This window comes from Hevea brasiliensis, chromosome 14, assembly GCF_030052815.1.
Source record: "Hevea brasiliensis isolate MT/VB/25A 57/8 chromosome 14, ASM3005281v1, whole genome shotgun sequence".
Taxonomy (NCBI): Eukaryota; Viridiplantae; Streptophyta; class Magnoliopsida; order Malpighiales; family Euphorbiaceae; genus Hevea; species Hevea brasiliensis.
In genome coordinates this window covers 19,564,176-19,578,097 of record NC_079506.1, presented here as the reverse complement: position 1 = coordinate 19,578,097, position 13,922 = coordinate 19,564,176, and the positions used below count along the sequence as shown (strand labels likewise).

The 13,922-nt window shown below is 31.7% G+C and overlaps 1 protein-coding gene across 1 annotated transcript; it reads right to left on the bottom strand.

Annotated features, from left to right (window-relative positions):
• Positions 1-3,246: 3,246 nt before the first annotated feature.
• LOC131172857 (uncharacterized) lies at positions 3,247-6,287 on the bottom strand. Its single transcript, XM_058134391.1, has 3 exons — positions 5,993-6,287; positions 5,500-5,910; positions 3,247-4,584 (listed from the first exon to the last, which is right to left on the bottom strand). The coding sequence occupies exons 1-3, from the start codon at positions 6,285-6,287 to the stop codon at positions 4,019-4,021; spliced, it is 1,272 nt and encodes a 423-aa protein (XP_057990374.1). The 3' UTR covers positions 3,247-4,018.
• Between the last annotated feature and the right edge of the window lie 7,635 nt (positions 6,288-13,922).

Sequence of the window (13,922 nt, the reverse complement as noted above, 5' to 3'; positions counted from 1 at the left end):
TCCCAGGTACAATTTTATAATTTTTCGAGCTTAGTATAGTGAGTTATGGTCAATGTATTGACCTGGACTATTAATCTTATAAAGGCAATAGTCAAATTTCAGGACAGTATGTTTGACCCTCTTTTTAGGGTCTTTACACTTAGAATTTAGTAAAGGTGTCTAAATCAATATTGTAGCCCTAAGTAGCATGTTTCCAGATCATATTGGCACATCTCAAATGGAATTTCTTAGTGGGAGTTATGGCCAAATGAACACACGGGTATCAAATGGCATTCTGGGTTCAACTTAATATTTTCCAGATTTTAATTCCTAACTTTGGCTAATATTTTCCCTAGGATGCAATTGTGTCTAGAGCTTAGTCAAAACATAACAATTGTTGTGCTATGTCTTATAAAACTTTTGGCACTAGTTTCACTCAATTTGCAGCTTTGGAGACCAAGTTATGGCATTTTTGCCAAAACTGGTTAAGCATACTAAAGGAGCAGTATTTTGGACAATTTGTGGGTTGGCAGTTTTAGTGACCCAAAATTTGCTAACAATTTGACTTGGTTAAAGGCAAAATTGAGTCAAGTGGTCTTCATGAAAAGTATAGCCCTATGTCTAAGCTTTCCATTGATGTAAATTTTAGGTCATTTGGACTAGTATAGAGAGAGTTATAACCAAATGAACACGTTACTGTTCATTTGGTCATTTTCTGGGTTTTAGTGTTTGGTCATCCGGGTTTGGGCAGAGAATTGGTCATGATTTTGACAAAATTTGGGCAGGGTTCCTTCTTGAAAAATGAAGGTTTGGATGTCCCAAAACACCTTTAATTGGCCTCATACCAATTGGGGCAACCCGAAGGGAGATATGGAATAAAAAGCTACTGGATTCAACAATAACACAACCTGCAGAAAATTCACACTCCCAATTTCAATATCCTCCTTCCAAACTCCAAATAAGCATATATGGCACTTCTATAAGTATCAATCTCAACTCAATTAGGTCAAATTCATGCATTTACACAAGGTTCTCAATCACTTACACAAACCCCAGTTTTCAAAGTTTCAAATTTACACAAACCCTACACAATCAACTCCCAACATTCCAACTCATCATCATTCTCATGAACCATTTTTTTTTCACTACTTAAAAGTAACAAACTTCAAGTTCCATGGCTGCCCAAAAATCAAGGGTTCTTTCTTTCAAATTTTCTTTTCATTTTCATGATATTTATACTTGGCTAAACATGCTTTTCATGTTTAATAAAGAGAAGAAGAGGGATTAGTGCACTAACCTTACTTGAGCTTCCCTAACTTCAATTTTCTTGCTTCCAATGGGTGTCTATAGCTTCCTTAGGGTGTGGGGAGTATTTTTTATGAAGGGTGCTATGAGTTTTGGTGTGTGAAAGCTTGAATATCAATGGAGGAAATGGGGGACAAGGGTGCTAGCCATGTAGAGGAAGAGAGAGAGAAAGAGTGGAGAAGAAGATAAAGTTGGTGGCTTTTATCTTCTAATGGGTATATATATATATATATATATATATATTCTATTGTGTACTTTAAATTTTAAAATTTCCATAAGCTTTTTCTTTTCTTTTCTTTTCCTTTAGTTTCTTTTCTTTTCCAAATTCAAATTTATAAATTTAATTTATGTTAATTATTTTATTTTCTAATTTTAATTTGACATTTAGGTCAAAATTCACATTTGGGGGTGAAATGATCAAAATGCCCTTCATGGTGCTCATCGGGTTATTTTTATTACTTTATATCAATTAATAAATTCTCTAAATTTTTCCTATATTTTTTTAATATTTATTTCATTAATTTATGCCTCTTCAATATAATTTAAGTGTAGTTCCAGACATCCTGACTGTCCGAACATACATTAGTCGTCGGAACAATAAAATGTACGGACTATCTACAGTGAGGGTGTTACAATTCTTTCCCTCTAAATAAAATTTTGTCCTCGAAATTTACACAGTGTAAATAATCGAGGGACCGCTATCTCCTTATCTTTTTGCCTTTTTGTGTTATAATACTTTACTGTTTCTGTAGTCTATCATATTAATCCTAGTTCTACAATCTTATCCTTATCTCGATTTACTATTGGAAATATGTAGCTCTACACAATAGTCTACAGCACAAACATCAAGAGCATTGCATAGTTACCACGGTATATCCCAATAGACAAACTCTTTTTTTTTTTTTTTTTTATCCTCAACCAATTCTGTACTCATCTTCTTTCATCTCATATACAGCCTCCTTTTCATTTCCATCTATTATCTTTGATACGATCCTTTTCGGTTGATAATCTACCATAACCTTATAGTTCAAAGGGTTGGTGACAAGCATGTCATCTTCTAACTCATCTCTCGGTATCCTCTTTTAATAGGAGGTACAATGTATATATAGGGGTGAATATAATTAGGGTCTATCAATACATACTTAAAGATATTATAATTAAGAAATGTACCTCTGATAACGTCTACCGAATTTGGCTCCTCTCGAGCCATAGCCTACACACGGGGTGCTACTCTAGCCTCAGGCCGTTCTGTAGTCTCAGAAGCCCTCTATGATGTACCAGCTGTCTTAGGCCTCACAGGTCTTCTACCCCTCTGTGCTGCCGGGGTAGTCCTCTCTGTCTGTGGTAGTGCAGTGGGAGCACTCCCCTGTGGACAACTTCATATGAAATGATCCGTAGACCCACATTTGAAACATCCACCAGTCAACAGTCGACACTCCCCTCGGTGAATTCTGCCACAGTGGGTACATTCTGGCACTGAAATTGATTCTCTTGTTATTGTACCCGAGGAACTAGTTATAGATACTTCAGACTGGCTCCTCTGGCCTTGTATCTGGCTCTGTGAACCCGTATGCTTCTTACTACTAGTAGCTGGTGCACTTAATTGGCCCTGTCCAGGACCTCTCTTACGCTGTCTGTCCCTCCTAGACTGCTCCTTATTTCTGACTCTCTCCACATTCAGAGCTAACGCTACTAATATGGAGAAATCCGTGAAGTGGTGAGATGTAACTATCAGTCGGATGTTGTCATTCAGTCCATCCTCAAACCTTCTGCACTTATCAACCTCTGTAGGCATTAGCTCTAATGCATATCCACTAAGTCTCACGAATTCCTGCTCATATTCGGAGACTGTAAGTTTTTCATAGTAAATTCTTAAAGGAAAAATAGAATTATTCGTGAAAATAATTCAGTCAAACTAATAATAGATAAAAAAAAAACTTGTTAAAAATATAATAACATTAATTTCCATCAATATTTTACAATTTATTCCAATTATACACCATTCTTTAATTGTAAAACAGTTCAAATATTAAAATCAATTATATTCAATCACACAATGCAGCCTTGAGCACCCAGTAACACAATAAGGCCAAACAACTTCCTATAACACAAATGGTAGTCCCAAGACCTGATGAGGAATGTGGCATTACTGCATACACACCTGCCATGAATGCCACCGCCATTAAAGTCATAGCAAGAATAGTGAAAAGAAATGCCCAAAGGAATAGAAAATAGAACTTTCTATTGGTTGGTTGCACTGCCAAAATGAAGTGGATAAGCACAACAGAAATGGAGAGGGCCAAGGCAATGGTATCGGTTACAAGGAACGTTTTGAAGGCTGATTTTCTAGTTAAAACTGTTGTTCCTTCGTCAAGGCCATCTTCATCACTGTAACCACCAGGTAAGGTGAAACCTGCAGCAAAAGTTACTGTTGCAATGAGGGCGGCCACTATCTGATGGGATTCACTCGCTTTCTGGAGGGAAGACATTAACTCATTGTCGATTATTGGTGTTTTATCAGCCGTTGCCTGCCCGATTGAATGCCGACCTCGTTTATATCCAGCCTTCTTTAGGTGTTTTACTGTAGATCCCTGTAACATGAAAGTTCATTCACTATTTTTTTTCCCAAAACAAATCAATGCCTATACCAATCAAAGTGAATAATTTTTCATTTTGGCTCGTTGCTCCAGCTGTCTATGAGGTTTCAAAGTTCAATGTAAAAATAGGACTATCATTACCTACAATTTGTGAGATTAAGTTGATTTACTAGAAATAGCGCATAGCTTTTATCCTTTGTTGCCATCACCATGTCCAGAGCTGTTAAATTTGCTTTGTTGACAGTCATTTTATCAATGACGCGGTGTCGTATAAGAGAACTAGCATCTAAACCATGAGTAGCAAGTAGATGGACCGGAGTGTTCCCATCTTCATCTTCCTGATTAATTAGGTTAGCGAGGAAAGGTTTTTCAATAATAGTTTTCACTCCTTCAAAACTCCCGCTTTCCACAGTAAAATGGAGAACATTTCGGCCTCTATTGTCAACCAGGTCGCAACAATCTGGGCAGTCTGACATAATTTTTTTCACCACCTCTAAATTGTTTGCTTCGTTAAGAAGCGCTACACGAAGAGGTGTCTTTCCATCTTTGTCGCCAATATAGGCAGCAGATTTATCATGCTCTAGTAACATATCCACAATTGAAAGATGATTGGCATAGGAAGCATAATGAAGCGGAGTCCATCCTTCGTTGTCTTGTTCTTTGGCCAAATTGCTCTTTTGTTTCAGTAGTTTTCCTGTCAGATCTGCAATAAAATTGACATAGATATCAAGATCAAGGGCAAAACACACAAAATAAATATTATTAGCCGAGAGAAATTTGTCCGTCGGTATTACTTGAATGGCTTGTTAATGTCTCGGAACAAAGGATGTGCAGAATTTTGAATCTAATTGAACAATTATATCAAATCAATCAGAACTTTATAGAGCCAAATTTGTTATAAGTAAATTGGATATAAAAAGCCAAACATTTAAGATGGCATAATTATGATTAAAATTTAAAATTTATTTCAAAAAATTTAAATTTTGCTCACAAAACTTTATAAAATTAGAATTCAAGGATTATATTATAATTTACCCATAAGTTTCTAAATTCAACCTCTTAAGTATGTATAATTGCACCCAATATCAATTGTTTGGACTTTATTATTTAAGATTAAAACGTTTGACCATAATAATGAAAAAGTATAAATGTTTGGATTTATTATCCAGTTAGCTCATAAAATAAATTAATGAGCTTGGTTCATGTACAAGTTGTTGGCTTAAATCATCATATATATATATATATAACAAATTGAATTATAATAAAAATTTAAATTAAATTGAATAAACCACAGTTTTTAACATACCAAATCGAATTAAATTAGAACAAAAATAAAATCAAATTATATCAAATTTGTTTGATTCAATTCGTCTCAATTTATCAACTTGTGCTCCATCTTGGATTTTTTTCGATTTATTTTAGATTTAATTTCAGTTATATTTCTTATTTTTAATTTTAATTTAAGACCTAATAATAATTAGTTAGAAAAAAAAAAACCATTCAGTTCATTTTTGGTTCTAACTATTTTTTCTCTAAAAATCAAACCAATTTCTTTAGGGAAAAAAAAGACTTTTGGGTATTTCTCTAGGACCTAGGTGACAGCGGAAATGACGTGTACCTGCATCTGGACTTATCACAGCTTCTTGCAAAGCTGTTCTACCATTGGGACCGATGTATGCGGGAGAGGGACATATCTCCAATATCTTAGAAGCAATTTCTTTGTACTCTCTCACCGCTGCAAGGTAAAGCGGGCTTTCTCCGGCTGCATTAGCTATGTCCGCAAATTCTGGATTTGCTCTTAGCAATGTTTCCACTACTTGAGGATGGTTATTTCTAACAGCCTCATGTAAGGCTGTGTTTTCATATGGGATTGTCCTCTTCAGCATCTTATCACTTGTTGACGCCTCTACACCTCTCTCAATGTCTTCTTGAGCATTCTTGATGCTATCAATAAGACATTCCACTATATTTTTACGCCCAAACCTTGCTGCAATGTGCAGTGGAGTTTCACCTCTGATATTGGGCTCAACTAGCAGCGATGGACACTTGCTGATAACTAGTTTCACAAATTCAATGGATTCTTCCGTTTCATTTTGTATTTAGGATTGTACTTTTGTTTGGGGTACGCAAAAGATCTAGAGGCTCTGTGTAATCTTCGAATTTGTTGATTTGGCCTTCAGCTGCAGCATTGTACCATTTAGCATCCATGAAAGTGACGATGTGTTTTTGTTTGGGCCGATCATTGATCTCAGATGCTAATTGGGTTTCGGACAATGCTTGGGAATCCGCCATATATGTAGCAAGGTAGCAAAGTTGAGCAATGGAAAATAGTGAGCGGGAAAATGCTTTTGCAGTGAGATTTTCCTTTTCACTCGCTTGGAACACAGACGTGCCAGACACTTCCATTTATAAGGAGACTGGAGAGTGGAGACATATTTAGGTTGTGTTCGGTTGGTTGAGTTAATTTAATGCATTTTCCTCATCAGGGAGTTTAAATTTATAATTTTTTATTTATATAAATGTATTGTGTGTATATATCGCCCCACTAATAAAATTTTCTGAATTCAAATTGATCATCCATCTAATTAAGTTTATTTATTTAATTAAACAATTATCAATCAATGTATGTTAACTAAATTTCATTAAATTTATTCATTAAAAATATTAATTAGCCTCATGGACTTTATGCCAAAGCTCTGTCTGGTGGGGTTGTGATGTTGATGCCAGATCCAGTTCGGTTCCAACCATTATCAGATTAATGTTAATCCAATTAAATTTAATATTGGAATTATTCAATAGTTTGACAGTTCAAATCAAACTTAGCCCTTAATTTAAGGCTAATAATAAGAATAATAATAATTTATTTAAGAAAATTTTCTTGATGATTAATAATAATTTTTTTTTTAATTTTGTTATGAATTAGATGGAATGTTATGGGATTTGTTTAGCTATCTGTGGAAGGATCGATAATGATAAATTAGATTTGGGCAACATGAAAAAGAAGAAAGTTAAAGGGATGTGTGAGAGATGAGTAAAGTTTATAATTAATTAACCAGCCAATCTATGAGGTTTGGAAGAGAGCATTACATTTTCTAAGGGAAAGAAGCAAAGTATTTTTCTTTTCCTTTTAATACAAAATAAAAGAAAGAAGCAACAAATAGAACAAATAAAAGAGCAAAGAAAATATGCAAAGATGGCTCTTTTCCCTTTGCCTCTTAGTGGAGCAACTTCCAAGGGGGAAATGTCGAGCATGATTCACTTAGACATCTATGAAAATTTAAGATGTGTAAAATACACTCTTTATTTTTTGGTGGGGTTGGATACTTGGTTGATTCTGGGGTGGAGGGTAAGTATTAATACTGAGGGAGCTTTATTCCAAAATAAACACAAGCGAATCTATATCCAGTACCCCTTATTTGGAATGTAAATTTTTATAAGAGTTCAATTTAATTGATATCTTTTTTATTAATTCTTATATTTGGAATGAAAGAATTCAATTTTTTTTAATTTAAAAAATATTTTATTTTAAAAGAAATAGAAATTAAGTATGATTTTATGAGAATTCAATTGAATTCTTTTCTTACAAATGATTTATTCCAAATGAAACTTTAAAGAAGACAGCTTGGAGACTTTACTCCTTTGTACACCTACGCCAAATAACCTCAAACTAATTCTTGGAGATTTTGGAATGGCCCATTGCTTCATTAATCTTATATATATATATATATATATATATATATATATATATATATTCTATTTAACCAATATTAATTATTAGCTATTGTCGGCCATTTGATCTGTTGTCCTGTTCTTTGGATCCACATGAGCACTTTGCTCGAGACTCTGTCAAAGGTGTATAATGCCTGAGCCTGTTTCTATCTTGTTCTCTGTCCCAATTGTAATGCCTTCTTTCTGAGCCATATGACTTTTTCTTGCTTTCTGTTTAGTCTAGCCTTCCTTTCTTCTTTCGAGGGCTTGACGCTCATCATCAAGCCTGATATACTTCTATATCCTTTCTATCAATTATTGGTAACCGACCATCAGATTTTTGACAAGGGAAAATACGAATCTGGCATTCCTTAATTGCTTTTTAAGTGCTTCGCATGTTGTCTCGTGATTGACACCTTCAACCTGTATAGCTTCAGTATTACACGGAGAAATGAATTTCTTAAAGACTCACCTTCCTGTACTTTTCTCATATCCAAGGAAAGTTTCTTTGGCGGAATGCAAGTGAAGAATTTTTCCTTGAAAGAGCTTGCTAGCTGCTCAAAATTTTCAATCGAGGCAATTGATACCATTTTTACGCTAAGCCTGTCAAAGTTATCAGAAAAACCTTGTACAAAATATAATTGTTAATATTTTGTAATTTCATGGTAGTTTTTTGCTGGTTTTACAACATCGTAAGTACACGGATCGCTAACAAGTAATAAAGTAGTGAGTAGAGTATCATCCCACGAGGAATTTAATTAGCAAGTACTAAGTTACGCGGCAATTATGACTGTTTAGGCTATCGAATATAATGGGAGAGTGAATCTAATTTATCTTAAGCACTAAAGACTAGAAGAATAATGAACTTAAAATGAAACAATCTATTAAAACAATTCCAGAATTAAGATTTCACACTTTAACCTTATTATGGATTCAATCTTGTCTATTTATTGGATTGAGGATAGTTGCTTTGATGGAAATTAATCCTAAGATATCCTAGGTCCTCTCGCAAGGTACCTAAGGTGTGTTTCAATTAGAGCTAAACCCTACTTTCGTTGGTGATTAATTCTAATAAAAACCCTTTAAGATCTATGATCAATCATGAAATTCCACGAAGATCATCAGCCTATCTCTAGGTCAGATTTCCTAAATTTAATACTCTGATTTTCCAATACCAATCTTCACGTTTCAGTTTTTCAATTAGTATCTTACATAATGTCTAAGTGGGTACCGACACATAGAATGCATTAAGAACAAAGAATATTAAATCAAAGAACAAAACTCAAATCCAATAAATGAAACTCAATATTTATCTATAATAATGATTACAAGCGTTACTCTCCTAATTCCAGAATAAAGAAACTACTCACTCATGATGAGTTTAGGAGACATAATAGAAGTAAAATAAAAGAACATAAAAACAGCCTAAAGAAATAGAATAAAAGAACCGAAAAGAATCTGCAGCTTTGAACTTGTGACACTTCAGTTGAGGACTCCTCCTTGATGCTAATGCACTATTCTTTAAGACAGCTTGGAGAGAATGAAGTTATATGTGAATGAAGATATGTATGTGAAAATGCTAATGCCGAATCCTTTTCTATGTTTTCTGCTGCTTCTATTTATATTGAATGTCCTAGAGTTAGGTTTTAGAGTCCCTAGGGCGTAAGGAGCCTGTTCTGAGTGTAAAGACTGGAGCTGTCATCTATTCAGGAAATTGGCTATCAGCTGACACAAGGCCCGTGTGTCACTACACGGCCTAGGCCCGTGTAACTTACTAGTGTTTGAAGGTTGCATCTTGTGTCAGAGTAGAAGGTTACATGGGTCTCGACTATTTACACGGGTCCAATTACACAGCCCGTGTTCTATTTTTCTTCCAGGAACTCCACTATATTTTTACTTCCAAACCTTGCTGCAATGTGCAGTGGAGTTTCACCTCTGATATTGGGCTCAACTAGCAGCGACGGACACTTGGTGATAACTAGTTTCACAAATTCAATGGATTCTTCCGTTTCATTTTGTATTGATGTGATGTAAACATGTAGGATTGTACTTTTGTTTGGGGTACGCAAAAGATCTAGCGGCTCAGTGTAATCTTTGAATTTGTTGATTTGGCCTTCAGCTGCAGCATTGTACCATTTAGCATCCATGAAAGTGATGATGTGTTTTTGTTTGGGCTGATCATTGATCTCAGATGCTAATTGGGTTTCGGGCAATACTTGGGAATCCGCCATATATGTAGCAAGGTAGCAAAGTTGAGCAATGGAAAATAGTGAGCGGGAAAAAACTTTTGCAGTGAGATTTTTCTTTTCGCTCGGGCAATACTTGGGAATCCGCCATATATGTAGCAAGGTAGACACTTCTATTTATAAGGAGACTAGAGAGTGGAGACATATTTAGGTTGTGTTTGGTTAGTTGAGTTAATTTAATGCATTTTTTTTCCTTATTAGGGAGTTTAAATTCATAATTTTTTATTTATATAAGAGTATTGTGTGTATATATCGTCCCACTAATAAAATTTTCTGAATTCAAATTGATCATCCATCTAATTAAGTTTATTTATTTAATTAAACAATTATCAATCAATGCATGTTAACTAAATATCATTAAATTTATTCATTAAAAATATTAATTAGACTCATGGACTTTATACCAAAGCTCTATTGTCTCCTGGTGGTCTGGTGGGGTTGTGATGTTGATGCCAGATCCAGTTCGGTTCCAACCATTGTCAGATTAATGTTAATCCAATTTTAATACTGGAATTATTCAATAGTTTGACAGTTCAAATGAAATTTAACCCTCAATTTAAGGCTAATAATAATAATAATAAGATTAAAAAAAGTCGTTGTGCAGAATACTCGCCACATTAAGAATACTCACTTCATTAATCTTGTTATTTTTTACTTTAACCACTATATCAATTATAAGCCATTGAACTTAAAACTGGCACAGAAATGTCTTCTATTATTGATCTCAATTTCTCATATATACCAAGATTGATTAGTAGTATATTTTACTATCTTTCACATGACCAATGAGGAGTTTAATCAATTGTAGCCCCAAGACCAATTGTTTGCTCCACATCTACATGCCATAGGTAATATAACATTGGAAAATATTTGTTAAACATTTCCCCATAGTTTGAAGAAGCACATCTTTTAGTTTAAAAAAAAAAAAAAAAAGCTTAAGTTTAGGAGGATTTGGTACATACATACGAGTTTAATAATGAGTAACTATTACTCTTATAATTTTTAACTTTTTATTAATGTTATTTGAATATTTAAAGAGATTAGGTTAATTTTTCACATCATTAGTTTTTATACCTTCTTAAGATATTAAATGTTAATCTTAAGAGATTAAGTTAATAATTACCCTCTTTAAATGTTAAAACTTACAAGGATAATATTTAATCCTTAGGGAGTGTTTAGTACGAGATTAATAAAGAATAATTGTTACCCTTATAATTTTTAACCCTTATTAATATTATTTGGATACTTAAAAAAAAATAGGTTAACTTTTCACCTCATTAACATTTATGTCTTCTTAGAAGGTTAAATGTTAACCTTAGAGACCCTTCTTAAGGGTTAAAATTTATAAGAGTAACATTTAACTATTGATTTTTTAACCTTATACAAAATACATTCTTAATTTTTTAACCTTCTACTAGATACATTTTAATTAAGAAGATGAATATTTTGGAAAGGAATATATAATTGTGAATTAAATTGAGTTTGCAATGCCAATGTTAGTTTGGGTTGCTTTCGAAGCAATTTGCTCTTTCGTTACTTTAGCATAAGAAATTATTGTAATTTATGTTTTCTTAAAAAAATATAAATTAATGACACTATAAATAAAGAGGATATAACTTTGTGTTTGGTTGAAAAATATAAAATGTCAAATTTAAATTTAATAAAATTATATTTTTTTTAATTAATTAATAATAAATTTATATTGGACTCATAGATATGAAAAACATCTTATTTAAGTGTAGATTTAAAATGTTTTGTAAAATTGTATTATTTAAAATATATTTTAAAAGAACTCAAAATAAGTAAAATAATATTATTTGAAATCAACAATTTATCAATATTTTATATTAAAATTAAATTTGAATTCCTTATTTCAAACTTTGGTATTTAAACACCACATAAAAATATTATAACTTACGAAATATTTTGTTTTATAGGAAACTACGTCTAAATAAGAAAAATTTTTCATTCCATTGATTCAACAATAGCGTCATTCTCAAATAACATAGTCCACTTTCGTTTGAGCTTAATTACTCCCGTGAGGTAATTTTTTTTTTTTTAACTTTTTTTAAATAATTTATATATGAAAAATATTTTTTATAAAAATTATTTTGTGAAAAATGTTTTTCATAAAAATATTTTTTATTATTTGGTTGTAGTAAACTAATTATAAGTGTGAATGTTATATATGTATAAGTATTTTAATATTTTAATAAAATTGTGAAAGTCTAGAAAAATGACTTTTTTTTTATTTTTCTTAAAAATGGTTTAATTTTTCTTTTGATCAGAAAATATTTTCCATTTACTCATTTTATGAGTTTCCTAAACACAAATACTAAAAAATGAGTAAAATATTTGTTTAAAAAATTATTTTTCTCAAAAACAAATGGATGCTTAAGTAAAACACAAAATATGAAATTGCTTGGTATCCTAATAATCCTCTTACAAGCATAATTGCAACTCATGGCCAGAGATTTCTTCACAACAAAGGATCCTATTTCCTCGTTTATTTTTTAAATTGCCTTAAAGCAACAATACATTTTTTTCCCCTCCAAGGCTTTGTATGATGATAAGCATTTCTCAATTTAGGGGTAAGTATTCGGTTCAAACCGAACCAAACCGAACCTAACCAAATTAAATTATGAAAAGTGAATTATATATTTTAGAAATCGAACCAAACCGAAATGGATGAAAAATTGAATTGAACCGAACCGCTCTATTTCGATTTGGTTCGGTTCAAACAGATCTATTTTGATTTTTGATTATTTTTTAATTTAGCCTTGATTTTCAAGTTATTTGATCTAATTTTAACTTTGGTTTGAACCTGATAACCATTAATCAATGAAATTAAATAATTTATATATATATATATATATATATATATATATATATATATATAATTAAATATAATTCATAAATTCCCCATAAAAATAAATCAATTTAAAAATCGATTCAGTTCGATTTAGTTCGATTTGAATATATAAAATTACTATTTGATTCGGTTCAATTTAATCGATTTTTCTCTTCAAAATCGAATCAAATCAAAATTTTTATAATATAAAATCGAACCGAACTGATTAAATTTTAAAATCGAATCAATTGAACTGAATTGATTTGGTTCGATTCAATTTTTCAGTTTGAACCGAATCTGCTCACCCCTATTTCTCATATGAATTATTTAATTAATATATTGTTATGTGTCTGCAAAGATATGCTTTGCTCATTCAAGTTAGTGTAATTGACTTTTGTAACTGATATGTTTTTGTCAAGTGATGAGTTATGTGCTTGTCAAATCTGCAACAAATTGGAAAAGATATCCAACTTTTAGGGGGAAAAAAAAAAGGTAAAACATACAAAAATAAATATTATTGCGCGAGAGCAATATTTCGAATCCCCATTACTTGAATGGCTGTGTAGTTTTGTAAACAAGTCAAGCTGCTGGCTGATTGTTTGAAATTTGATTTGATAAAAGTTTAGTTTAATTCGGTTCATTTTCTAAATCAATCAAAATCAAACATTATTTTTAGAGCTATTTAATAAATAAGTCGAGTTCAAGGTTATTAGTATTCAACTTATTAAGATTTACAAGTTGACTCATTTATTGGCTCCCGAATTGATTCATGGCTTGTGAGCTAACTCATTTGAAGGTTCGTTAACAAACTCTTTTAATATATGTTCATGAGTGAGTTCGGTAAATAAACTTGTGAGTTGACTTATTTACAAATTTATTTATATTGATCATTATATTTTCTAATGTTGTAAATATATTATTTCTGTTTATGCTTATTTAATAAAATAACATATTACTATTATAAATTATTATATGATTTTTATTTCATATATTTAAACGAAACTAACTAATTTATTTTGAAAAATATATTAATTAATTCCTATTTTTTTGTATCGTTTACTCTTTAATCCCTCTGATCATTTTAAGCATTAGTTTAAATTTTATTTAATCATTGTAATTTGAAAAACACACCTATATATTCCATTTGTTTTCTCTGTCTTAAACTATTTAATTCACGTAATGGTAAATTCTCTCTCTTTTAAATATATTGACTAACAGAAAATTTGATTTAAAATG